This window comes from Rhinoraja longicauda, chromosome 17 (genome assembly GCF_053455715.1).
Source record: "Rhinoraja longicauda isolate Sanriku21f chromosome 17, sRhiLon1.1, whole genome shotgun sequence".
Lineage (NCBI taxonomy): Eukaryota > Metazoa > Chordata > Chondrichthyes > Rajiformes > Arhynchobatidae > Rhinoraja > Rhinoraja longicauda.
Window position 1 is genome coordinate 44,352,413 of NC_135969.1, and position 27,156 is coordinate 44,379,568.

General features: G+C 51.6%; 1 protein-coding gene across 1 annotated transcript in view; it reads left to right on the plus strand.

Moving 5' to 3' along the window:
* Positions 1-7,399: 7,399 nt before the first annotated feature.
* il17rd (interleukin 17 receptor D) overlaps positions 7,400-27,156 on the plus strand; it is a 54,204-nt gene continuing 34,447 nt past the window's right edge. The window contains exons 1-2 of the mRNA XM_078414606.1: positions 7,400-7,526; positions 24,886-24,922. Of these exons, the coding sequence (XP_078270732.1) occupies positions 7,404-7,526; positions 24,886-24,922 (160 nt within the window). The 5' untranslated portion in view covers positions 7,400-7,403. The remainder of the gene's footprint in view (positions 7,527-24,885; positions 24,923-27,156) is intronic.

Consider the following 27,156-nt stretch of genomic DNA (forward strand, 5'->3'; position numbering starts at 1 on the left):
TTTGAGGATAAGGGATAGGCCATTTAGAACTGAGATGAGGAAAAACTTTTTCAGTCAGAGAGGATAGCGGAGTCAGGGGGTATGGGGAGAAGGCAGGAACGGGGTACTGATTGAGAATGATCAGCCATGATCACATTGAATGGCGGTGCTGGCTCGAAGGGCCGAATGGCCTCCTCCTGCACCTATTGTCTATTTTTAAGAGAACAAAAGGTTAGGGTTTAGTCTGAAGAAGGGTCTCGACCCAAAACGTCACCCATTCCTTCTCTCCAGAGTTACTCCAGCATTTGTGTCTACCTACTATTTGTGTGCTGGTGCCAGAGGAAGATCCGTACTCATCCGATACCACCTCTTAGTTCTTTTCTCCACCTGCAAATCTGAAACTATTCTGCACTCTGCACCTTTCCCTTCTCTCTATCTATAATACTCTAATTTGGCTTGTTTGTATTTATGTTTTTGTTATGTGATTTATTCGGTCAGCATGCAAACAAAGCATTTCACTGTACCTCAGCGCCCGTGACAATAATAAACATAAACCTAATTCTACTCAGGTCTACTCTGCCATTCAATCATGGCTGATCTATCTCTCCCTCCGCACCCCATTCTCCTGCCTTCTCCCCATAACCCCTGACACCTGCATTAATCAAGAATCCCACTCCTGACACTAAGAAGGATCTCGACCCGAAACGTCGCCCATTCCTTCTGCCCTGCGATGCTACCTGACCTGCTGAGTTACTCCAGCATTTTGTGGAAGAATCTATCTATCTCTGCCTTAAAAATATCCATTGACCAAGGATTCCACAGATTCACCACCCTCTGACTAAAGACATTTCTCCTCATCTCCTTCCTAAAGGAACGTCCTTTAATTCTGAAGCTGTTACCTCTAGTCTTAGGCTCTCCCACTAGTGGAAACATCCTCTCCACATCCACTCTATCCTGGCCTAAATTGAAGTGCAGCTCTTTGTGCCACCGTTAGGATGCTAAAGGCACTACAGATGTGTACGCGATTTCTTTCCAAATTATCACAACAAAGGCTCATACTGAAAATGAGCACTGGGTGGCAGTGCTTGTTGTCTAAGCTGTTTAAAGCTGCCGACCAGACCTGTCGTAGTTGATCTCTGATCTCTGGGTCTCCCTCTCTGCTGACTCTCAGTCTGAAGAAGGGTCTCGACCCGAAGCACTTACATCAAGAGGACTGGAATACAAAAACAGGGATGTAATGCTGAGGCTCTATGAGGATCTGGTCAGGCTGCATGTGGAATACTACTTTGGGCATCTTATCTAGGGTTGCCAACTGTCCCGTATTAGCCGGGACATCCCGTATTTTGGCCTAAATTGGTTTGTCCCGTATGGGACCGCCCTTGTATTAGACCCGGGGGGCACTGTAGGCCCCGACGCTGTAGGCCCCGACAGTTTAGGTCCCGACACTCTAGGTTTCCGACATTTTAGCTCCAGACAGTCTCGGCCCGGAGGCCCGGGCGCCGCCTAACGGAGGTTGCCTAGCAACCCGCCTCCCGGCCCGGGTGGCCGCCATTGGTGGAGCGGGAGCACGTGGCCGCTGGCTGGGTGAGGTCACGTGGGGCGCGGGGCGGTGACGTCACCTTGTCCCGTATTTGGGGGTGAGATATCATATCATATCATATCATATATATACAGCCGGAAACAGGCCTTTTCGGCCCTCCAAGTCCGTGCCGCCCAGTGATCCCCATACATTAACACTATCTTACACCCACTAGGGACAATTTTTACATTTACCCAGCCAATTAACCTACATACCTGTACGTCTTTGGATAGTCGGCAACCCTAATCATATCTGGCTCTGGAGAGGGTCCAGAGGAGGTTTACAAGAATGATCCCAGGAATGAGTGGGTTATGATGATGTTTGTCGGCACTGGGCCTGTACTCGCTGGAAGGATGAGGGGGGACCTCATTGAAACTTACAGAATAATGAAAGGCACAGATAGAGTGGATGTAGAGAGGACCAGACTTCACAGCCTCAGAATTAAAGGGCGCTCTTTTAGGAAGGAGATGAGGAGGAACTTCTTTAGTCAGAGGGTGGTGAATCTGTGGAACTCATTGCCACAGAGGGCTGTGGAGGCCAAGTCAGTGGATATTTTTAAGGCAGAGATAGACAAATTCTTGATTAGAATGGATGTCAAGCGTGGCTCCGGTCACGTGTAGCTGCGCCTAACGGCTGCGGCTCTCTGGCAGTCTGTTTGTCTTTTTTTTGTGTGTGTCAGTGTTGGGATGATTTTTGTTTCTGTTTTTGGCTGTGTATGTGTGGGGGGTGTGGGGGGGTGGGGTGGGGTGGGGTGGGGTGGGGGAAACCTTTCTTTTATTGGGTCTCTTCCCCGGGGCGCAGCTCGGCCGCGGGGCCTTCCATCGACCGCGGGGCCTTCCAGCTCGGCCGCTGGACTTAACATCGCCGGCGCGGCTCGGCCGCGGGACCTAACAGTGCCCGGTATGGCTGCGGAACGGTTCAGTACTCGGTGCGGCTCATCCGCGGGGCCTTCCATCGCCCTGTGCGGCTCGGCTGCGGGACTTAACATCGCCGGCGCGGCTCGGCTGCGGGACGTTTCAGTGTCTGGTGCGGCTCGGCCGCTGGACTTAACATCGCTGGCGCGGCTTGGCCGCGGGACGTTTCAGTGTCCGGTGCGGCTCGGCCGCGGGACTTAGCAGCGGCCGCGGTGCCTTCCATCGCCCGGCGCGGCTCGGCCGCTGGACTTAACATCGCCGGCGCGGCTCGGCCGCGGGACGTTTCATTGCCCGGTGCGGCTCGGCCGCGGGGCCTTCCATCCCCTTGCGGGGGCTGTGCGTGTCGGTTGCCTCGGTAGGGGTCGAGCTGCCTGTCCGTGGGCGCGGGGGGGAAGAGAGTGGAAGTTTTGTTGCCTTCCATCACAGTGAGGGGGTGTTTGGAGTCACTGTGATGGATGTTGGCGTTGGGGTCGGGTGTCCTGTGTTCTTTTCTTTTTTGCTGTGTCTTGTGACTGCTGAAATTTCGTTCGGTATTTATACCGAATGACAATAAAGTTCTGTTATACTGTTATATGTTATATATGGGGAGAAGGCAGGAGCATGGGGTTAGGAGACAGAGATCAGCCGTGGGGTGCCGATGATGGCTGCCTAGCCAACAGTCTGTCTGTCTTTTCTTTCTGTTTTGTTATTTTAAGTATGTGTTAAAAGTATGTTTTAGTGTTTCTTGGTTTGTTTTGTGTGGGGGGGGAGGTGAAGGGGGAGGTGGTTTGGGGGAAACTTTTTTCAATCTCTTTCCACGACGGAGATGAGATTTTCCCCTTAAACAATAGACAATAGGTGCAGAAGGAGGCCATTCGCCCCTTCGAGCCAGCACCGCCATTCAATGTGATCATGGCTGATCATTCTCAATCAGTACCCCGTTCCTGCCTTCTCCCCATACCCCCTGACTCTGCTATCCTTAAGAGCTCTATCTAGCTCTCTCTTGAATGCATTCAGATAATTGGCCTCCACTGCCTTCTGAGGCAGAGAATTCCACAGATTCACAACTCTCTGACTGAAAAAGGTTTTTCCTCATCTCAGTTCTAAATATCCTCCCCCTTATTCTTAAACTGTGACCCCTTGTTCTGGACTCCCCCAACATTGGGAACATGTTTCCTGCCTCTAACGTGTCCAACCCCTTAATAATCTTATATGTTTCGATAAGATCTCCTCTCATCCTTCTAAATTCCAGTGTATAATTCCTTGTTGTATCACCGCCCCCCATTGCGGCCTAACATCGTGGAGTGGCGTGGTGTTTCCTGGAGATCGACCCGGCGCTACAACGCAGGCGCGGCGTGGACTTACCATCGTGGAGCTTACGATCCCTTTGCCGGGGATCGACAGTGGAGAGCTCCAACCGCGGTCAGCCCTGTGGACTTTAACGTGGTGGAGCCCGGTTTAAACATTGCGGTCTCTGGTTAGAGACTGAGTTGGGAGCTCCAAGCCGCGGTGAGTTTCAACCGTACCCACGAGGGGGTTTTGATCGCCCCGACCGCGGATGGTTCAACAGCCCCGACCGCGGAGAAGAAAGAGGGAGAGATTGGACTTTGTTGCCTTCCATCACAGTGAGGAATATGGTGGATGTTTATTTGATGTGGTTGTGTGTCTTACTGCTTTTCACTTGGTGTGGCCATGTGATAACTCGGATTCCCCTGTACCTCATGGTACATGTGACAATAAACCCCTCTTGAATCTTGAATGGCGGAGTAGACTCAAATGGCCAAATAGCCTCATTCTACTCCTGGAACGTGTGCACTTGTGAACTTGTCTCCCCTTCCTTTTCTCCACAGAAGCTGCCTGTCCCGCTGAGTTACTCCAGCATTTTGTGCCTGTCCTGTTGTAGTTGAAGCTGGGACTGTCCCAACGTTTAAGAAACGTTTAGCCAGGTACATGGATAGGACAGGTTTGGAGGGATATGAACCAAGTGCGGCCTGGTGGGACATTGTTGGCCGATGTGGGCAAGTTGGGCTGAAGGGCCTTTTTCCACGCTGTATCACTCTATGGCCTCTAATTTTTAATGGATTCCTTTGATGAAACTTTATACTATAAACCCTTGGTATAGCAGACCAGGGTGGGGGAATGGTGTCTGTTATTGCCGATTGCCCACTATAACCAAGTAATCAGTGTATGAATAGTATAAACAAACAATGGTGGTTGCTGGTTAATACACAAAAGGACAGAGTGCTGGAGTAACTCAGCGGGTCAGGCAGCATCTGTGGAGAACATGGATAGGTGACGTTTCACAGAGTGCTGGAGTAACTCAGTGGGTCAGGCAGCATCTCTGGAGGGAAGGAATAGGTGATGTTTCGGGTTGGAACCCTTCTTCGGAATGAAAGACAGAGAAGGCCAGAAGAAAACAGAGCCGGCAACAGGTCATCTGGACAACCAGGGGGGCTATGTGAGGATGCTGTTCATTGACATTAGTTCAGCATTCAACACAATAGTCCCCAGCAGACTGGTTGAGAAGCTGCTGGAACTGGGGCTTAGCACCCCTCTGTGTGCCTGGGTCCTGGACTTTCTCACCGCCAGGCCCCAAGTGGTCAGGATGGGGGAACACACATCTAGCTCCCTCACCCTGAACATAGGATCCCCCAGGGTTGCGTCCTTAGCCCCCTACTGTACTCCCTGTACACACATGACTGTGTGGCCAGGTTCAGCTCAAATTCCATCATCAAGTTTGCTGATGACACTGTGGTGGTGGGCCGGATCTCCAACAACGATGAGAAGGCCTACCGGGAGGAGGTGGCTGATCTGGCACTCTGGTGTCAGAACAATAGCCTCCTCTTGAATGTCACTAAAACGAAGGAGCTGATTGTGGACTTTAGAAGGGCTCAACATCCAAGGACGTACACACCATTGGAGATAAATGGGTCTACTGTGGATAGGGTGAGCAGTTTTAAATACTTGGGAGTCCGCATCACAGAGGATCTGACGTGGGCAACGCACATTGCCGCGCTGGTGGGTAAGACAAAGCAGCGCCTTTACCAACTTAGACAACTGAGGAAATTCAGAGTGTCTCTGAGGATCCTTCATTGCTTCTACTCTGGGGCTGTAGAGAGCATCCTGTCTGGCAACATTACAGTCTGGTTTGGGAACAGCTCTGCCCAGGACAGGAAGGCCCTGCAGAGAGTAGTGCGTTCGGCAGAACGCACCATGGGAACTACACTCGTCCCCCTGCAGGACCTATACATCAGGAGGTGCAGATCCAGAGCAAGCAAGATCACGAGGGACCCCTGCCACCCCAGTAACGGACTGTTCCAGATGCTACTGTCTGGCAAACGCCTCCACTGTCACGCTGTGAAAACGGAGAGGATGAGACGGAGTTTCTTCCCACAGGCCATCAGGACTGTCAACTTTTATAACTTTATTTATATGCTGTAACTGTAATTCTTTTTTGTGCACAATCCGCAGGCATTGCCACTTTCATTTCACTGCACATCGTGTATGTGTATGTGACAAATAAACTTGACTTGACTTGAGGTGACATGAGGAAGGGTGGACATTTTAGGTGGGGATCCTTCTCCAGTCTGATCTAATCAAACTCAAGTCCAACAGGTGGAGGAGCAAAGGGGAAGATACAGAGTGCAGAATATCGTTCTCAGCATTGTAGCGCATCAGTTCCACACCATGATCCCACCTTGTTGGCTGAGCCCCAGCATGTTTCTGGCGATATCTAATGTTTCATCTTGTGGCTGGATGGAGGAGCGGTAAACTAAAGGACAAGAGCTGTGTGGAGGGGGTGGGCTGGACTGGACTGGGCTGACCTGTGCTGTGTGGAGGGGGTGGGAGTTGTGTGGAGGGGGGTGGGCTGGGCTGGGCTGAGCTGAGCTGACCTGTGCTGTGTGGAGGACCTGTGCTGTGTTGGGGGTGGGAGCTGTGTGGAGGGGGTGGGCTGGGCTGGGCTGAGCTGAGCTGACCTGTGCTGTGTTGGGGGTGGGAGCTGTGTGGAGGGGGTGGGCTGGGCTGGGCTGAGCTGAGCTGACCTGTGCTGTGTTGGGGGTGGGAGCTGTGTGGAGGGGGTGGGCTGGGCTGGGCTGAGCTGAGCTGACCTGTGCTGTGTTGGGGGTGGGAGCTGTGTGGAGGGGGTGGGCTGGGCTGGACTGAGCTGAGCTGACCTGTGCTGTGTTGGGGGTGGGAGCTGTGTGGAGGGGGTGGGCTGGGCTGGACTGAGCTGAGCTGACCTGTGCTGTGTTGGGGGTGGGAGCTGTGTGGAGGGGGTGGGCTGGGCTGGGCTGAGCTGAGCTGTGCTGTGTGGAGGACCTGTGCTGTGTTGGGGGTGGGAGCTGTGTGGAGGGGGGTGGGCTGGACTGGGCTGGGCTGAGCTGTGCTGTGTGGAAGACCTGTGCTGTGTTGGGGGTGGGAGCTGTGTGGAGGGGGGTGGGCTGGGCTGGGCTGAGCTGAGCTGACCTGTGCTGTGTGGAGGACCTGTGCTGTGTTGGGGGTGGGAGCTGTGTGGAGGGGGGTGGGCTGGGCTGGGCTGGGCTGAGCTGACCTGTGCTGTGTGGAGGACCTGTGCTGTGTGGAGGGGGTGGGAGCTGTGTGGAGGGGGGTGGGCTGGGCTGGGCTGAGCTGAGCTGAGCTGAGCTGTGTGGAGGACCTGTGCTGTGTTGGGGGTGGGAGCTGTGTGGAGGGGGGTGGGCTGGGCTGGGCTGAGCTGTGCTGTGTGGAAGACCTGTGCTGTGTTGGGGGTGGGAGCTGTGTGGAGGGGGGTGGGCTGGGCTGGGCTGAGCTGAGCTGACCTGTGCTGTGTTGGGGGTGGGAGCTGTGTGGAGGGGGTGGGCTGGAGTGCTGAGCTGTGCTGTGTGGAGTCTCAGTCCCCGCGGGGGAGCGCAGGGCAGGGCAGGGTGAGAGGCGGCGGCGGCGGCGGCGTTGCTGTGGAGCCGGGACCGTCCATGGCGGGCAGTGGAGCGGCGGCCTGTGCCCTGTTGGTGCTGGTGACCGCGGGCGCGGTGTGGGAACGGCGGGCAGTGGGGACCGGGGCCGGACAGCGACGCTCACTGCTCTGCCCCAGCAAGGTAAGCCCCGGGCACACTCACACACACTCACCCCCGGGCACACTCACACACACTCACCCCGGGCACACTCACACACACTCACACCCGGGCACACACACTCACCCCCGGGCACACACACTCACTCACCCCGGGCACACACACTCACTCACCCCGGGCACACTCACACACACTCACCCCCGGGCACACTCACACACACTCACCCCCGGCCACACTCACCCCCTGCCCCTGGACCCAGGCAGGCACATTCCCCGCACCCGACCACACTCTCTCTCTCTCCCCTCACTATCTCCCCCCCTCTCTCACCTTTCCCCCTCTCTCTCCTCCTTCCCCCCTCTCCTCTTTCCCCCCTCTCCTCTTTCCCCCTCTCCTCTTTCCCCCCTCTCCTCTTTCCCCCCTCTCCTCTTTCCCCCCTCTCTCTCTCCCCTTTCCCCCTCTTTCTCTCATTCTTTCTCCCTCCTTCCCCCTCTCTACCTACTCTCCCCCCCCCCCCCTCTCCTCTCTCCCTCTCTCCGGTGCAGGTCAGGGAGCTGGAGGTCGGCTGCCAACACACTGTCTCTGGGCGTTATAGTAGCTGCTATCGTGGGCTGCCGGCGCTGGCTTGTCCGCTCATTGCCAGTGTTTAGGGTCCAAGCTCCAACCCCCAGCCCCCTCTCTGCGCCCACCGCCCCAGCCCCAGCCCCCTCTCTGCGCCCAGCCCCAGCCCCCTCTCTGCGCCCAGTCCCAGCCCCCTCTCTGCGCCCACCGCCCCAGTCCCAGCCCCCTCTCTGCGCCCACCGCCCCAGCCCCAGCCCCCTCTCTGCGCCCACCGCCCCAGCCCCAACCCCCTCTCTGCGCCCACCGCCCCAGCCCCAGCCCCCTCTCTGCGCCCACCGCCCCAGTCCCAGCCCCCTCTCTGCGCCCACCGCCCCAGCCCCCTCTCTGCGCCCACCGCCCCAGTCCCAGCCCCCTCTCTGCGCCCACCGCCCCAGCCCCCTCTCTGCGCCCACCGCCCCAGTCCCAGCCCCCTCTCTGCGCCCACCGCCCCAGCCCCCTCTCTGCGCCCACCGCCCCAGCCCCAGCCCCCTCTCTGCGCCCACCGCCCCAGTCCCAGCCCCCTCTCTGCGCCCACCGCCCCAGCCCCCTCTCTGCGCCCACCGCCCCAGCCCCAGCCCCCTCTCTGCGCCCACCGCCCCAGTCCCAGCCCCCTCTCTGCGCCCACCGCCCCAGCCCCAGCCCCCTCTCTGCGCCCACCGCCCCAGTCCCAGCCCCCTCTCTGCGCCCACCGCCCCAGCCCCAACCCCCTCTCTGCGCCCACCGCCCCAGCCCCCTCTCTGCGCCCACCGCCCCAGCCCCAGCCCCCTCTCTGCGCCCACCGCCCCAGTCCCAGCCCCCTCTCTGCGCCCACCGCCCCAGCCCCAACCCCCTCTCTGCGCCCACCGCCCCAGCCCCCTCTCTGCGCCCACCGCCCCAGCCCCAGCCCCCTCTCTGCGCCCACCGCCCCAGTCCCAGCCCCCTCTCTGCGCCCACCGCCCCAGCCCCCTCTCTGCGCCCACCGCCCCAGTCCCAGCCCCCTCTCTGCGCCCACCGCCCCAGTCCCAGCCCCCTCTCTGCGCCCACCGCCGAATCCCAGGGCTGGTTTTCAACCACCGAGCCTCGTGTATCCAACTCGCCAACAATCAAAACTTTAAAGAGAGCCGAGAGCGTTTAACAAACAGTCCCACACATGAAACACGTGGAACAATAAAACTCTTCTCGCAGCAGCACAACATGTCTGTAAACTGTAGGGGGGGAAACCCTGCTGATGCTGGTTAAAATCAAAGGTAGACACACAATGCTGGAGTAACTCAGCGGGTCAGGAGAGAAGGAATGGGTGAGCTTTCTCTCCTGAGATGCTGAGTTACTCCAGTATTTTGTGTCTACTACCTTCGTGGTGGATGTTGCTGTTATAATGTATTGTGTGTGTGTCCTGTTGGTTTTTTATTGTTGTGATGGCTGGGTGGCAAATGGAGTTCCTCCTACGTTTGCAAAGCATACTCTGCTAATAAAGTCTGATCGTGTTTGTGATCGTGAATGTTTACCATCAGCACTGGGTTGTGTGATGGTGATGTACGGACAAGCCTTGCTGCCAGTTCCTGGGTCAGTGGGTCAGTCAATGGACAATAGGTGCAGGAGGAGGCCATTCGGCCCTTCGAGCCAGCACCGCCATTCAATGTGATCACGGCTGATCATTCTCAATCAGTACCCCGTTCCTGCCTTCTCCCCATACCCCCTGACTCCGCTATCCTTAAGAGCTCTATCCAGCTCTCTCTTGAATGCATTCAGAGAATTGGCCTCCACTGCCTTCTGAGGCAGAGAATTCCACAGATTTACAACTCTCTCATCTCTCATCTCAGTTCTAAATGGCCTACCCCTTATTCTTAAACTGTGGCCCCTTGTTCTGAACTCCCCCAACATTGGGAACATGTTTCCTGCCTCTAACGTGTCCAACCCCTTAATAATCTTATACGTTTCGATAAGATCTCCTCTCATCCTTCTAAATTCCAGTGTATACAAGCATAGTCGCTCCAGTCTTTCAACATATGACAGTCCCGCAATTCCGTAGATTAACCTAGTAAACCTATAAGACAATAACTGCAGATGCTGGTACAAATCGAAGATATTTATTCACAAAATGCTGGAGTAACTCAGCAGATCAGGCAGCATCTCAGGAGAGAAGGAATGGGTGACGTTTCGGGTCGAGACCCTTCTTCAGACCTAGTGAACCTACGCTGCACCCTCTCAATAGCAAGAATATCCTGACTCAGAATTCCACAGATTCACAACTCTCTGACTGAATGAGTTTTTCCTCATCTCAGTTCTAAAGTCAGCAGTAGATTTCCTTCATCACCATTGAGCTACTTAACCTGCCCCGGTGAATCAATCACACGCTGCCTTTTGTTATTGTAATGAACAAAAAACCTCGACCTTTCTCGCCTGCGATTGATCAAAGTGTATTTGCCTCCCTTCGCCAGTTTCATTTCCACGCCACCTCCTGTAGTCTTGAAGGGGGGGATCTCGGGGCAGGGTTTACTTGTGTGTGTGTTTTAACAAGATGCAAACTGCGGGGAGTCTTTATTGAGCCGGTGTAACGATGAGTTTTGAACCGAGCCTCTGGTCGGAAGTGAACCGGCCCATCTGTGAGTGCGTTCAATCCCTTGGCATTTCCTCTCTTTAATTTACCACAGGCCACTTCACACACGGACCCAGCCGGCTGCTTGTAACCTTGCAGCTTGACGCCCACAACACAACCCTTTAATCACGGCCTTTGTTAGGTGGGCTGATTTCATCAGCATTCCTTTGGAAAGAAAATACCACTCCAAATCCTTGCAAAGTTCCTGCAACTTAATCCCACGCTGCAGAATTAAGAAGTGGGATGTTTACTGGTGTTTAATTTTTTGTTGTTGGTTCCAATATCTTTTATTCTGCACTTGTGGCTGCATTGTGTCTGGGGGGGGGGGGGGGGGGGGTTGTGGGGAGAAGGCAGGAGAATGGGGTTGAGTAGGAGAGACCCTCTGAGGAGGCGCTGTAAACTGTTTATGTCTGTTGTTAGCTTTGTGTGTTAGGTTGTTATGTTCTTTTTTTAGTACCTGCACTGATGTACAGCACTTTGGTCAACGTGGGTTGTGTTTAAATGTGGTATATAAATAAAATTGACTTGACTTGACTTCCTTTAAACTCAGAAAACATAGACAATAGGTGCAGGAGGAGGCCATTTGGCCCTTCGAGCCTGTACGCGCCGCCATTCATTGTGATCACGGCTGATCATCCACAATCAGTAACCCGTGCCTGCCTTCACCCCATATCCCTTGATTCCGCTAGCCCCTAGAGCACCATTTACAGAATAGTGAAAGGCTTGGATAGAGTGGATGTGGAGAGAATGTTTCCACTAGTGGGAGAGTCTAGGACCAGAGGTCACAGCCTCAGAATTAAAGGACGTTCCTTTAGGAAGGAGATGAGGAGGAATTTCTTCAGTCAGAGGGCGGTGAATCTGTGGAATTCTTTGCCACAGAAGGCTGTGGAGGCCACAAGTCAGTGGATATTTTTAAGACAGAGATAGATAGATTCTTGATTAATGCGGGTGTCAGAGGTTATGGGGAGAAGGCAGGAGAATGGGGTGAGGAGGGAGAGATAGATCAGCCATGATTGAATGGCAGAGTGGGCTCGATGGGCCGAATGGCCTTTTTCTGCTCTTATCACATGAATTTTTGAATACTTTTAAAATGCTCTTACTAGGGTTTTATGTAAATTTAATATAACAGATATATTTGTTCTAATGACAAGTTGGATCAGTGTAAAGGGATCTGCTCCTCGCGATGGATCATAGTGATACAGCGTGGAAACAGGCCCTTCGGCCCAACTTGCCCACACCGGCCAACATGTCCCAGCTACCCTAGTCCCACCTGCCCGCGTTTGGCCCATAGCCCTCCAAACCTGTCCTATCCATGTACCTGTCTAACAGTTTCTTAAACGTTTTTTGGTTTAGTTTAGTTTAGAGATACAGTGTGGAAACAGGCCCTTCGACCCACCGAATCCGCGCCGACCAGCGATCCCCGCACACTAACACCATCTTACACTAGGGCCAATTTTTACATTTATACCAGTTCAATTAACCTACAAACCTGCACGTCCTTGGAGTGTGGGAGGAAACCGAAGATCTCGGAGAAAACCCACGCAGGTCATGGGGAGAACGTACAAACTCCGTGCAGACAGCGCCCATAGTCGGGATTGAACCCGGGTCTCTGGCGCTGTGAGGCAGCAACTCTACCGCTGTGCCACCGTGCTGACCTGGTTGGGTAGTCCCTGCCTCAACTACCTCCTCTGAAGAAGGGTCTCGACCCGAAACGTCACCCATTCCTTCTCTCCCGAGATGCTGCCTGACCTGCTGAGTTACTCCAGCATTTTGTGAATAAATCGATTTGTACCAACATCTGCAGTTATTTTCTTATACCTCCTCTGGCAGCTCGTTCCATACACCCACCACCTTTTGTGTGAAAACGTTACCCCTCAGATTCCTATTAAATCTTTTCCTCTTCACCTTTAAACCTATGTCCTCTGGTCCTCGATTCCCCTACTCTGGGCAAGAGACTTTGTGCGTCTACCCGATCTCTTCCTCTCGTGACGGAGTAAGAAAAAACAAAAGGTCGATTGCAAGATCAAAGAGCAGCATGGTGGCGCAGCGCTAGAGTTGCTGCCTAACAGCGAATGCAGCGCCGGAGACCCGGGTTCGATCCCGACTACGGGCGCCGTCTGTACAGAGTTTGTACGTTCTCCCGTGACCCGCGTGGGTTTTCTCCGAGATCTTCTGTTTCCTTCCACGCTCCAAAGACTTTCAGGTTTGTATGTTTGTAATTGGCTGGGCAAATGTAAAAATTGTCCCTAGTGGGTGTAGGATAGTGTTAGTGTGCGTGGATCGCTGGGCGGCGCGGACCCGGTGGGCCGAAAGGGCCTGTTTCCGCGCTGTATCTCTAAACTAAACTAAGACATTGAGAAGTGAGAGTGCGCGTTTAAACTGTGTTAAACGTGCCTCTGCTCAGATCACTAAACAGAAGCTGTGCCACACTGCAGTGTTGCATGTTCTTTAACAGTATTCTACACATGGTCCCCATCCAGCCCCACTGGTGGAAGAGCAAATGGTTAATGAGCCCTGGTCCCCAGATGGCTTTTGATCGCGTTTATCCGTTGGGCTATTTGCTGTCTTCCCTCCACAAGCCCCCCTGCTTCTCTTAAATGAGCCTCGTTACCTTCCTCTAATCTTTGGAGGTTATTAGAGTGCTGACTTGCCCAGAGCACTTTGATTGTAGTTTATTCAAAGTTTGATGTGGTTGGCTGCTTTTGGCAGATTTCCACGTCTCAGGAACGAGATGTGAGAGGGGATCTTGTAGAAACACATAAAATTCTTAGAGGATTGGACAGGTTACATGCAGGAAAAATGTTCCCGATGTTGGGGGAAGTCCAGAACCAGGGTCACACAATTTAAGAATAAGGGGTCGGCCAGTTAGGACTGAGACGAGGAAAAGCTTTTTCACCCAGAGAGTTGTGGATCCGTGGAATTCTCTGCCACAGAAGGCAGTGGAGGCCAATTCACTGGATGTTTTCAAGAGAGAGTTAGATTTAGCTCTTAGGGCTAACGGAATCAAGGGATAGGGGGAGAAAGCAGGAACGGGGTACTGATTGTGGATGATCAGCCATGATCATATTAAATGGCTCGAAGGGCTGAATGGCCTCCTCCTGCACCTATTTTCTGTTTTTATGAGATCTGATCAATATCTCATTTGATGCAATGAATGAATGAATGAATATAAGTTTATTGTCATTCAAAACTACAGAGACGAGTGCATATTTGAACAAAATTCAGTTGCAACTGGCTCACAATGCAACACCAAATAATGAAAATTGATTGAAGAAAAATAAATAAATAATTAACTCGCACATAAAACAATGGTGGTGGATCATTGTGAATTCAAGAGTCTGATGGCTCGGGGGAAGAAGCTATTGCAGAACCTGGCTGTTGTGCTCCGTGTGCTGCAGTACCTCTGACCAGAGGGCAGCAGGGTGAACAGTCCGTGATGGAGATGGGTGGGGTCTTTGGAATGGCAGGACTATCATATGTTGAAAGACTGGAGCGACTAGGCTTGTATACACTGGAATTTAGAAGGATGAGAGGAGATCTTATCGAAACGTATAAGATTATTAAGGGGTTGGACATGTTAGAGGCAGGAAACATGTTCCCAATGTTGGGGGAGTCCAGAACCAGGGGCCACAGTTTAAGAATAAGGGGTAGGCCATTTAGAACGGAGATGAGGAAAAACTTTTTCACTCAGAGAGTTGTGAATCTGTGGAATTCTCTGCCTCAGAAGGCAGTGGAGGCCAATTCTCTGAATGCATTCAAGAGAGAGTTAGATAGAACTCTTAAGGATAGCGGAGTTAGGGGGTATGGGGAGAAGGCAGGAACGGGGTACTGATTGAGAATGATCAGCCATGATCACATTGAATGGCGGTGCTGGCTCGAAGGGCCGAATGGCCTCCCCCTGCACCTATTGTCTATTGTTGTTTCCAACCCGCACAGACTGGGGTTTGTCAGTAAGGAAGTCCAGTAGCCAGTTACACAAGGGGGTGCTAAGGCCCAGTGGACCCAATTTGCTTACCAAGTGCTGAGGGATGATCGTGTTGAATGCTGAACTGAAGTCCAAGAACAGCATTCGCACATGTGTGTTGTTCTCCAGATGTGCCAGGCTCAGGTGGAGTGCAGAGGGTATGGCATCCTCTGTGGAGCGATTTGGCCGGGAAGCAAATTGCAACGGGTCAAGTGTGGGGGGGGGGGGTCTGGAGATGATATGGTCCTTGACCAGCCTCTCAAAGCACTTCCTCATTATGGGAGTGAGTGCTACCGGGCGGTTATCGTTCAGACATGTGATTGGGGATTTTTTCAAATATAAAAAGTATATATATTTACAGATTGGCCGAGTTGCATTGATTTTGGGTTTCATGGGGAAACCCCTGTCACTTTACTCTGAAATATCAAGGAGGTGTGAAGAAGTTAAGAGTTCCCACTCCAAAATGGTTGAGGGCTTTGCAAGTGTCTGCTTGATGTGAACCAGTCAGGGGCTGAGTGACGCCCCTCCTCACTGCCGCGTGAAGATGCTGGCGGTTTACATGCCTTTATACCATGCCAAGAGGAAATCAAGTGTGGATGAATGAGTGTGTGTGTGCCTGAGTGTGTGTGTGAGTCTTGCGTGCGCGTGTGTGTCGTTGTGTTGTGTGTGTGTCGTGTGTGTGTCTTGAGTGCGCATGTGTGTTGTGTGTGTGTGTCGTCGTGTGTCGTGCGTGTGTGGTGTGGTGTGTGTGGTGTGTGTCGTGCGTGTGTGGTGTGGTGTGTGTGTGGTGTGTGTGTGTGTGTGTGGTGTGTGTGTGGTGTGTGTCGTGCGTGTGTGGTGTGGTGTGTGTGTGGTGTGTGTGTGTGTGTGTGGTGTGTGTGTGGTGTGTGTGTGGTGTGGTGTGTGTGTGGTGTGTGTGGTGTGTGTGTGTGTGTGTGGTGTGTGTGTGTGTGTGGTGTGTGTGTGGTGTGTGTGTGTGTGTGTGGTGTGTGTGTGTGTGTGTGGTGTGTATCGCGTGGGTGTGCGTGTGCGTGTGTGCAATCCTATCCCACCATGAACATTTCCCAACGCAGTAAACATTTTGGCAAACTTTTTACGCCCTTTCTCTAAATCCTATATAGGTTTCCTGAACTGTCACCCAGTGCTGGACAGAGAGTTCCAGTTGTGGTCACACCAGTGCCTTCCAATAATTCCTCAAGGGTTCCATGTGGTATTCTGTGCAACCATCAGGCCCTTGAACATCACGCAACACTGACCTCAACAGCTCTGAGCTTCCATCAACTGTGTCTTTGGTTGCACAATGGACTTTAGTTTAGTTTAGAGATACATCGTGGAAACAGGCCCTTTAGCCCACCGAGTCCGCACCGACCAGCGATCCCCGCACACTAACACTATCCTACAAACACTAGGGACAATTTACACTTATACCATAGAAACATAGAAACAAATAGGTGCAGGAGTAGGCCATTCGGCCCTACGAGCCAGCCCTGCCATTCAATATGATCATGGCTGATCATCTAAAATCAGTACCCCGTTCCTGATTTTTCCCCATATCCCTTGATTCTGTTAGCCCTAAGAGCTACCAAGCCATTTAACCTACAAACCTGCACGTCTCTGGAGTGTGGGAGGAAACCGAAGATCTCGGAGAAAACCCAAGCCTGCGTTTTGCGAGTCTTTTTGGTCATTTAGACAATAGACAATAGGTGCAGGAGGAGGCCATTCGGCCCTTCGAGCCAACACCGCCATTCAATGTGATCATGGCTGATCATTCACAATCAGTACCCCGTTCCTGCCCTCTACCCAGACCCCATTTGATGCCATGTTTTAAGTTCAAAAGGGTCAGGAGCAGAATTGGGCCATTCGGCCCATCTGGTCTACTCCGGCAATTCAGTCATGGCTGATCTATCTCTCCCCCCTCAACCCCATTCTCTCGCCTTCTCCCCTGACCCCTGTACACTATGGACAATTTACATTTTTTATAGTTCTTGTGTTTCCAGGCTCGTTAAGTTCCTGCAAGTCAGAGTGTAATTATTCCATTGTCGGAGCCTGCTTTTACCAACCACGGCATTTCGCCATGCCCCGCAAAAATGTAAAGATGATATTTTTTATACACAGTGTACACTGGAATTTAGATGAATGAGAGGGGATCTTATTGAAACATATAAGATTATTCAGGGATTGGACACACTAGAGGCAGGAAACATGTTCCCAATGTTGGGGGAGTCCAGAACCAGGGGCCACGGTTTAAGAATAAGGGGTAGGTCATTTAGAACGGAGATGAGGAAAAACCTTTTCACCCAGAGAGTTGTGAATCTGTGGAATTCTCTGCCTCAGAAGGTAATTCTCTGGATGCTTTCAAGAGAGAGTTAGATAGAGCTCTTAATGATGGTGGAGTCAGGGGGTATGGGGAGAGGGCAGGAACGGGGTACTGATTGTGAATGATCAGCCATGATCACATTGAATGGCGGTGCTGGCTCAAACCTATTATTTATTGTCTATTGTACATTTGAAACCTTTAACTGCTCAATCACCTGTTTTCACAATGTGTCTATTCCATTGGAGTTGACACTCGACACTAGTCTGGAGAAGGGTCTCGACCTGAAACGTCACCCGAAATGAACCTTCTCTCCAGAGATGCTGCCTGTCCTGCTCAGTTACTCCAGCTTTTTGTGTCATTCTTCAGTTGAAACCAGCATCTGCAGCTCCTTCCTACACTAGAAAATATGCATTCTGTTTGGGATTTTGGATAGAATTAAGTCTGAAGAAGTCCCGACATGAAACGTCACCTATCCATGTTCTCCACAGATGCTGCCTGACCCGCTAAGATACTCCAGCACTCTGCAAAACGTCACCTATCCATGTTCTCCACAGATGCTGCCTGACCCGCTGAGTTACTCCAGCATTCTGTCTTGCTCATTCTGTCTTGCTCATCGTCTTAGTGTCCACCAAAAATCTCCCTCAGGATCTTGTGTGTCAACAAGATCATCCCATTGCTCTCTGTGCCAATGAGTGTAAACTCATCCTTCTCAACGTGTTCCTTCATACCAGGAAACAACCTTTGTAGCACACCAGTTCCAGAGACACAATCCAATGTTCACAGTAGGGTAGAGGTGAGTTGGGCAGTACCCCAGCTCATAAATTCATAAGTTCCTCGGGCAGAATTAGGCCATTCGGCCCATCAAGTCTACTCCACCATTCAATCATGGCTGGTCCATCCCTCCCTCCTCACCCCCATTGTCCTGCCTTCTCCCTGTAACCCCTGACACCCGGATTGATCAACATTATGCTGATGGATGGATTGTTCTGTTGCCAGAGGGGTGGTGGCTGTTGCTGGTGTGTGCTTTCAAGCTTCTTGTATCTCTCCAGTGCCCGCCTCTCTGGCACCCCACTACTTGTTTGAGGGCAAAACAAAACGATGAGTCGCCATCTTTGCTAATACTTGAGCAAATTGCGGGTCTAATCTCGGAATCTCTCAGAACCGAGCAATCTAATGCACTTATCAACTGCATCCATCAGAAGACTGCCCTGAAGCACTTTGCTCTTAATCATCTCAGCATCTCTGATTTTATACAGAATTACAGCCTTAACCATTTACTGGCATGTAGCAAAAACTAGTACCATATATAGTACCATATACTAGTACCATAGTACTATATAAGGCGGCACGGTGGCGCAGCGGTAGAGTTGCTGCCTTACAGCGAATGCAGCGCCGGAGACTCAGGTTCGATCCTGACTACGGGCGCCGTATGTACGGAGTTTGTACGTTCTCCCCGTGACCTGCGTGGGTCTTCTCCGAGATCTTCGGTTTCCTCCCACACTCCAAAGACATGCAGGTTTGGCCTCCTCCTGCACCTATTGTCTATTGTCTATTGTTTCGTGTATCTTGTGTTTTATGACTGTTGGCAGATCGATTGCCCTCCTGGGATAAATAAAGTTCTGTCCTGTTGTACCGTATCGTAAACACCAATATTTAGAACTTCATCGGCAAATGCAGGACAGGTCTTAATCATGTTTTAATGCAAAATGTGTGATTAGTTGTGGAATGTGTTTGAAATTGCCCACATCTATCAGTTGTAGGCTTTAGTAGCAGGAGACTAAACGAAAGAAGTAACTCGTGGAAAGGAGCAGCGGGATAATTACGGACGCTCTCTGTTTCCCATTAAAATCCACGTGAAGCTGGGTCTGATTAGTTGAAGCCTGTTGATAACATCACTGAAGGAAGTGGTGGGGAAGGGGGGGGGGGAGAGAGGAAATTCCTTCTTTAGTTTAGTTTAGAGATACAGCACGGAAACAGGCCCTTCGGCCCACCGAGTCTGGAGAGTGTATGGGACAAGCTGCCAGAGGAAGTAGTTGAGGCTGGGACAATCCAATCGTCTAAGAAACAGTTGGACAAGTACATGGATAGGACAGGTTTGAAGGGATATGGACCAAACTCAAAACAGGTGGGACTGGTGTAGCTGGGACATTGTGGGCGAGTTGGGCCGAAGGGCCTGTTTCCACACTGTATCACTCTGTGACTCTATGAAGGGCCTGTTTCCACACTGTATCACTCTGTGACTCTATGAAGGGCCTGTTTCCACACTGTATCACTCTGTGACTCTATGAAGGCCTTGTTTCCACACTGTATCACTCTGTGACTATATGAAGGGCCTGTTTCCACACTGTATCACTCTGTGACTCTATGAAGGGCCTGTTTCCACACTGTATCACTCTGTGACTCTATGAAGGGCCTGTTTCCACACTGTATCACTCTGTGACTCTATGAAGGGCCTGTTTCCACACTGTATCACTCTGTGACTCTATGAAGGGCATGTTTCCACACTGTATCACTCTGTGACTCTATGAAGGGCCTGTTTCCACACTGTATCACTCTGTGACTCTATGAAGGCCCTGTTTCCACACTGTATCACTCTGTGACTCTATGAAGGGCCTGTTTCCACACTGTATCACTCTGTGACTCTATGAAGGGCCTGTTTCCACACTGTATCACTCTGTGACTCTATGAAGGGCCTGTTTCCACACTGTATCACTCTGTGACTCTATGAAGGCCCTGTTTCCACACTGTATCACTCTGTGACTCTATGAAGGCCCTGTTTCCACACTGTATCACTCTGTGACTCTATGAAGGGCCTGTTTCCACACTGTATCACTCTGTGACTCTATGAAGGCCCTGTTTCCACACTGTATCACTCTGTGACTCTATGAAGGGCCTGTTTCCACACTGTATCACTCTGTGACTCTATCGCTGTACGACCTATCACATTAATGGGGGGTGATGGGAGTTATTTACGTTGTGGATGTGGCTCACTGCTGTACACGGATGTGCAAAGTGGCTTTCTCATCTCAGAGCAGCGTCTGAGATTTCTCGCAGAGGCCCTGTCCTTTGAGGATTAAGTGTCTTGCCTTTGCCCGGTGAATGTTGTCTTTGTTCACACCTGGCGGTGATTGTCCTTGCAGTGTTGGAGCGGGGATCTGAAGCCATAGTTCCCCAGGCACTGTGAGGCAGGTTGTGTGTGTTGTCTGGGCTGGGTGGGGAATAATGGAACGTATTGTGCTGGTCGGCATCTGTTCCATCACTCGGGGCTGCCGAGTCTGGCACAGACAGAGCAGGAAATAGTTCCACATAAAATCAGCTCAGGCTCGTGCAAAGGCCCTGTCTGATTTGCTGCACAAATTGCTGGCAGCTGGTCCTTCCCTCCTCCGGCTTTGCAAGCAGCGTGCCGGGACGCCACCCCTCCACCGGCTAACCCTCTCATTACCGGTGGTATCATCCCGCTGCTCTAGGTGTCAACTTCTTTACATCGGCGAAACCAAACGCAGGCTCGGCGATTGCTTCGCTCAACACCTTCACTCAGTCCGCCTTAACCAACCTGATCTCCAGGTGGCTGAGCACTTCAACTACCCCTCCCACTCCCAGTCTGATCTTTCTGTCATGGGCCTCCTCCAATGCCATAGAGGCCCACCTCAAATTGGAGGAACAGCACCTCATATTTCGCCTGGGCAGCTTGCAGCCCAGTGGTATGAACATCGACTTCTCCAACTTTACATAGTTCCTCTGTCCCTCTCTTCCCCTCCCCTTCCCAGTTCTCCCTCTATCTTCCTGTCTCCACCTATATCCTTCCTTTGTCCTGCCCCCCTGACATCAGTCTGAAGAAGGGTCTCGACCCGAAACGTCACCCATTCCTTCTCTCCTGAGATGCTGCCTGACCTGCTGAGTTACTCCAGCATTTTGTGAATAAATACCTTCGATTTGTACCAGCATCTGCAATTATTTTCTTACCCTCTCTTTACCGGCAATCACCATGCAACACCAGTTCAGTTCAGTTTATTTGTTTATTGTCACGCGAGCTTATGATACTGTGTGGCACCAGGGCCTGATCTTGAAGCTCCTCCGAACCATCCCTGACGGTCATTTAGTGCGGTTCCTTGCCAACATCCTTGCCAACCGCCGTTTTGTACTCAAGACCAGTGACGGACAATCTAGCCGACTGTGACGCCTAAGAAACGGAGTCCCCCAAGGCCCGGTACTGGCCCCCATGCTCTTCAACCTCTATATCAGCGATCTGCCACGCACGACCTCGCGCCAGTATGGATACGCAGATGACTTGGCCCTACTGCACTCGGACAGGAGCTGGTCAAATGTTGAGGATGTGCTCTCGGCGGATATGGAACTTGTCGCGGGCTACCTTAAGACCTGGAGACTAAAACTGAGTGTGGCAAAAAAACCCACACCGGCCTTTCACCTGAACAACAAGGAAGCTCAACGCCAGCTAACCGTCACCCTCAATGGGTCACCCCTACCCTACAACCCATTTCCTACATACCTCGGGGTGAAACTAGATCGGCAGCTGACCTACAAGCAACACCTTGAAGCTTTCCTTGTTAAAGTCTCGGCACGGAACAACCTCCTGCGTTGCTTGGCCGGATCGCCATGGGGAGCCAGGACATCTACTCTCGGAACCAGTGCTCTTGCACTCGTGTACAGCGCCGCTGAGTACGGCGCCCCAGCATGGTGCCGCAGCGCTCATACCAGCAAGCTAGACGCCACCCTCAACAACACCGTGCGGATCATCACTGGCTGCCTACGCCCTACTCCCACGGATCTCCTGCTGGTGCTCGCAGGTATCGCACCCGCCAAGCTTCGCAGAGAGTTCTTCACTCATAGGCTGGTGTGCAAGGCCCCATCGGACGCCAAACATCCTTTGCACCACCTCGCCCAGGATTCGCAGCAACTGGGACCTCAACGCCTGTCGTCCCGTCGCCCTTTCTCCCGTCATGCAGCGACCCTCTGTGGCTCCGGTTTCAACATACTAGGAGCATGGAGAACCAGCTGGGAACAGACATCACCACCTCCTCAATTCACTGTCGCACCGAACACCACAGCCCCACCCGGCTCGGACATGTCCCGCAAAGTGTGGGTCGCCCTGAACCGGCTCCGCACAGGGGTCGGCCGGTTCAACGCCAACATGCATCGTTGGGGGTAGCGTCCATCAGCGGCCTGCGTGTGTGGGATAGTGTTAGTGTGCGGGGATCGCTGGTCGGCGCGGACTCGGTCGGCCGAAGGGCGTGCATTCGTGCTGTGTCACTAAACTAAACTAAACTAAACTAAAATCTATTGGTAAAATATACTTTCGTTGGTAATTAAAGTAGATTATAAAGTATTTGTGCCAGATTATGACTTGTGACCTGCATGTAATGAGGGTCAGGCGGGCTGTGGTGAGCGCATGTGGCTGCAACGGTCTGACGGTCCACAATAGGGGGCTGGCGTTAATTAAACCCCCCCTCCCCTCCCCTCCCCCAGACAGGGGTTCCACTGCGTGAACTCACACAAAGCCAGGACAGAATTATCCTCCGGAATGTCAACCAAATGCAAGCGTTTGCACCTCAGTAAAACTGCACAATAAGCAGAAACAAAACCAGCAACAGTTGGAGATTCACTCGGTTGCCTCGTGTAGAGGAAAGCTGGAAGCATTTCATCAAGCAGACTTTTATATTTTACCTGTTTACTATTGCAGTCAGTAAAATACTGCCCACTGTCTTATTCCCCTCTCTACTCTGTTCCCCATCTGGATGCAAACCTGTCTCCCACAATCCCACCCCTTTCTCCCCCCTTTCTCCCCCCCCCCTTTCTCCCCTCTTTCTCCCCCGCCCCCCCTTTCTGTAGGATTCTGCAGGATTCTTTGCTGGAGGCCAAGTCAGTGGATATATTTAAGGCAGAGATAGATAGATTCTTGATTAGTGCGGGTGTCAGGGGTGATGGGGAGAAGGCAGGAGAATGGGGTTAGGAGGGAGAGATAGATCAGCCATGGTTGAATGGCGGTATCACAGAGTGCTGAAGTAACAGCGGGACAGGCAGCATCTTGGAGAGAGGGAATGGGTGACGTTTCGGGTCGAGAGCCTTCTTCAGACTGATGTCAGGGGGGTGGGACAAAGAAAGGATATAGATGGAGACAGGAAGACAGTGGGAGAACTGGGAAGGGGGAGAATCCAAGAAGCAGCCTGACCCGCTGAGTTACTCAAGAGAGAGCTAGATAGAGCTCTTAAGGATAGCGGAGTCAGGGGGTATGGGGAGAAGGCAGGAACGGGGTACTGATTGAGAATGATCAGCCATGATCGCATTGAATTGCGGTGCTGGCTCGAAGGGCTGAATGGCCTACTCCTGCACCTATTGTCTATTGACTCCAGCATTTTGTGATACCTTCGATTTGTACCGGCATCTGCAGTTATTTTCCTACGTGATTGAATGGCGGAGTGGACTCGATGGGCCGAATGGCTTAATTCTGCTCCTGTCACTTGTGATCATATGAGTGAAAAATATTAATGAGTACTTTTGGCAATTTGCCACTATGTTTAGCTTAGTTTATTGTCACGTGGATCGAGGTACAGTGAAAAGCTTTATGTTGTGTGCTAACCAGTCAATGGAGACTATAGATGATTGCAATCGAACCGCCCGCAGCTCGATCGTTGGTACATCGGATGCGTGGTTTAGCTTTACCATTCGAAGGGCCGAATGGCCTACTCCTGCACCTATTTTCTATTTTTCTATTGTCAAGTGTACCAAGTCAGAACAGATGCAAAGATTTGCTCCTGAATATTTTGAGTTAGGGTTAAGTTCATTGTTGTTGCGTGTACTGAGTTAGAGTGAAAAACATTTGTTTGCATGCGATCCAATTAAATCAGCTAATGCCATTCATGAATACAATGAAGGCAAGCGCAGGCAGGTGGGACTAGTGTAGATGGGACATGTTGGTCGGTACGGGCAAATTGGGCCGAAGGGCCTGTTTCCACGCTCTATCACTATGACTCTAGGAAGAGCAAAGAGAAAGGTATCAGAGGGGTAGGTTGGAAGATCAGCAATAGTTGGGGTCCAAAGATATCAAGGTTAATTGGCCACTGTAAGTTGCCCTTGGTGTGAGGATCAGTGGTAAAATCTAATATAGGGGATGGGTATTGAGGGGAAGGGAGTTTGGGGTAGGATTAGTGTTGTTGTTGTTCGTCCTTCGGGTTGGAAGATGACCATGACTTCACTTTCAGTTGGGGGATTGGTGACTGTGGGTCTGGAAGTGACTGGTGAGGCCAATCCGGGCCCGGAAGGCAGGCCCACACGTAGGACACAAGTGGATGGGTGCTGTAGTGGGTCCTTGATGGTCAGCATGGGCTTGATGGGCCAAAGGACCTATTTCTATTCTGTGTAGCAGTATTTGGATAGATATTACTGAAATTAAATTGAATCTAAGACACCAAGTGCTGGAGTAACTCAGTGGGTCAGTCAGCATCTGTGGAGAACATGGATAGGTGACGTTTCACAGAGTGCTGGAGTAACTCAGCGGGTCAGGCAGCATCTGTGAAGAACACGGATAGGTGTCATTTCGAGTCAAGACCTTTCACTGGAGATGCTGCCTGACCTGCTGAATTAGTCCAGCATTTTAGTTTAGTTTTTGTCACGTGTACCGAGGTACAGTGAAAAGCTTTTGTTGCATCTAACCAGTCAGTGGAAAGACTATACATGATAACAATCAAGCCATTTATAGTGTACAGATACATGATAAAGGAATAACGTTTAGTGCAAGATTTTGTGACTTTTTTGTAAACTAGCATCTGCAGTTCCTTGTGTTACATTGAATCTAACCTGATACCAAAATCAAAATGTCAGCAGGTATCAAAAACACAGAACGGGCTTCATATTAAACTTTTAAAGATGTACAGTTTTATTGATTCTCAGGGTAACTTTGTTTCTCATGTTGCAGGATAATGGAAGAACGGTTTCAGGCTTCCGATATGGAGGTAAGGATGCTGACAGCTAAAATTCAAGTTATTAAATAGCATTTTGAAAAATAAACCCTCTTACCTGCCACCACTGTAGGAAAACAACTGCAGATGCTGGTACAAATCGAAGGTATCACAAAACGCTGCAGTAACTCAGCGGGTCAGGCAGCATCTTGGAGAGAAGGAATGGGTGACGTTTCAGGTCGAGACCCTTCTTCAGACTGATGTCAGGGGAGGGGGTGGGACTTTGTCCCAAAACGTCACCCATCCCTTCTCTCCAAGATGCTGCCTGACCCGCTGAGTTACTCCAGCGTTTTGTGATGTCTTCGAGTTGTGCCACCATTGTCCTCACTGCTTCCTGCCTTGATGCTGTCATTCTGCACGCACCTGACAGTGGGAGTACCGTCATCTCTAGAAACGTATAAAATCATGAAAGGACTGGACAAGCTCGATGCAGGAAAAATGTTCCCAGTGTTGGGGGAGTCTTGAACCAGGGGCCACACAGTCTAAGAGTAAAGGGAAGGCCATTTAGAACTGAAGTGAGAAAGAACGTTTTCACCCAGAGAGTTGTGAATTTGTGGAATTCTCTGCCACAGAAGGCAGTGGAGGCCGATTCACTGGATCTTCTTGAGTTTGAGGCAGCAGAAGTTATGAAGCTGCTTCTGCTTCTGCTATCTCTGTTTGTTGTCGTTCACCTGACTGAGGTCCGTTGACAGGGCTCACCACGGGCAGGTCAACAACACGAGCCCCATTTCACTGGATGAATTTAAAAGAGAGTTAGATAGAGCTCTAGGGGCTAGAAAAAGTCCCTGACATCAGTCTGAAGAAGGGTCTCGACCCAAAACGTCACCCATTCCTTCTCTCCAAGATGCTGCCTGACCTGCTGAGTTTCTGACCAGCATTTAAACCAGCATCTGCAGTTTTTTTCCTACACAGGTGATCCATAGTGTTCCGTTGCGGAGTTAGAATTAGAATAGGTTCAAGGTTCTGATGTATGTAGGAAAGTATCTGTTCTTGAACCTGGTGGTGTGGGACGTCAGGCCTCTGTACCTCCTGCCCGGTGGTGGCAGAGAGACGTGGGCACGGCCCGGATGGTGGGCATTCTTGATGATGGATGCCGCCTTCTTGAGGCAGTGCCCGCTGTCGATACCCTCGATGGTGGGGAGGGCTGTGGCCGTGATGGGCTGGGTTGAGTCCACCGCTCCCTGCAGCCTCTTGTGTTCCTGTGCGGTGGCATTACCAGGCCGTGATGCAACCAGTCTACATGGATAAAAGGTAGACACAAAATGCTGGAGTAACTCAACGGGTCAGGCAGCATCTATGGAAAACATGGATAGGTGACGTTTCACAGAGTGCTGGAGTAACTCAGCGGGTCAGGCAGCATCTCTGGAGAACATGGATAGGTGACGTTTCCCAGAGTGCTGGAGTAACTCAGCGGGTCAGGCAGCATCTGTGGAGAACATGGGTAGGTGACGTTTCCCAGAGTGCTGGAGTAACTCAGCGGGTCAGGCAGCATCTGTGGAGAACATGGATAGGTGACGTTTCACAGAGTGCTGGAGTAACTCAGCGGGTCAGGCAGCATTTCGGGAGAGAAGGATTGGGTGTCGTTTTGCGTCGAGACCCCTCTTCAGACTGAAGAAGGGTCTCGACCTGAAATGTCACCCGTTCCTTCTCTCCAGAGATGCTGCCTGACCCGCTGAGTTACTCCAGCATTTTGTGTCTATCTTCGATTTAAACCAGCGTGTGCAGTTTTTTTTCTTACTTCATAGATGGGACAGGTTTGGAGGGATGTGGGCCAAACGCAGGCAGGTGGGGCTAGCGTAGCTGGGACATGTTGGCCGGTGTGGGCAAGTTGGGCCGAAGGGCTTGTTTCCACACTGTATCACTCTATGACTTCCTATAGTACAGCCCATTTGCCCGCAGTTGACCCATATCCCTCTCAACCTTTCCTATTCACGTACCTGTCCGAGTGTCTCTTAAATGCTGTTCTGTCCCTGCCTCAATGACCTCCTCCGGCAGCCCCTGCCAGATACACCCACTGCCCTCTGTGTGAAAAACCTTGCCACTCGGGTTCCTGTTAAACCTTTCTCCTCTCACCTCCAACTCCCGTTGGATAGAAAGGCCTGGGAACTCGGCTATCCTGTAATTTAAAAGTTTGTTCTTTTTATAGCCGGTCAACTTCAAATAAAAGCAGACTATAAATTCTGACTAAACTAACCACAGGATCTACAGACAGGATTTGCCTGAAGGGA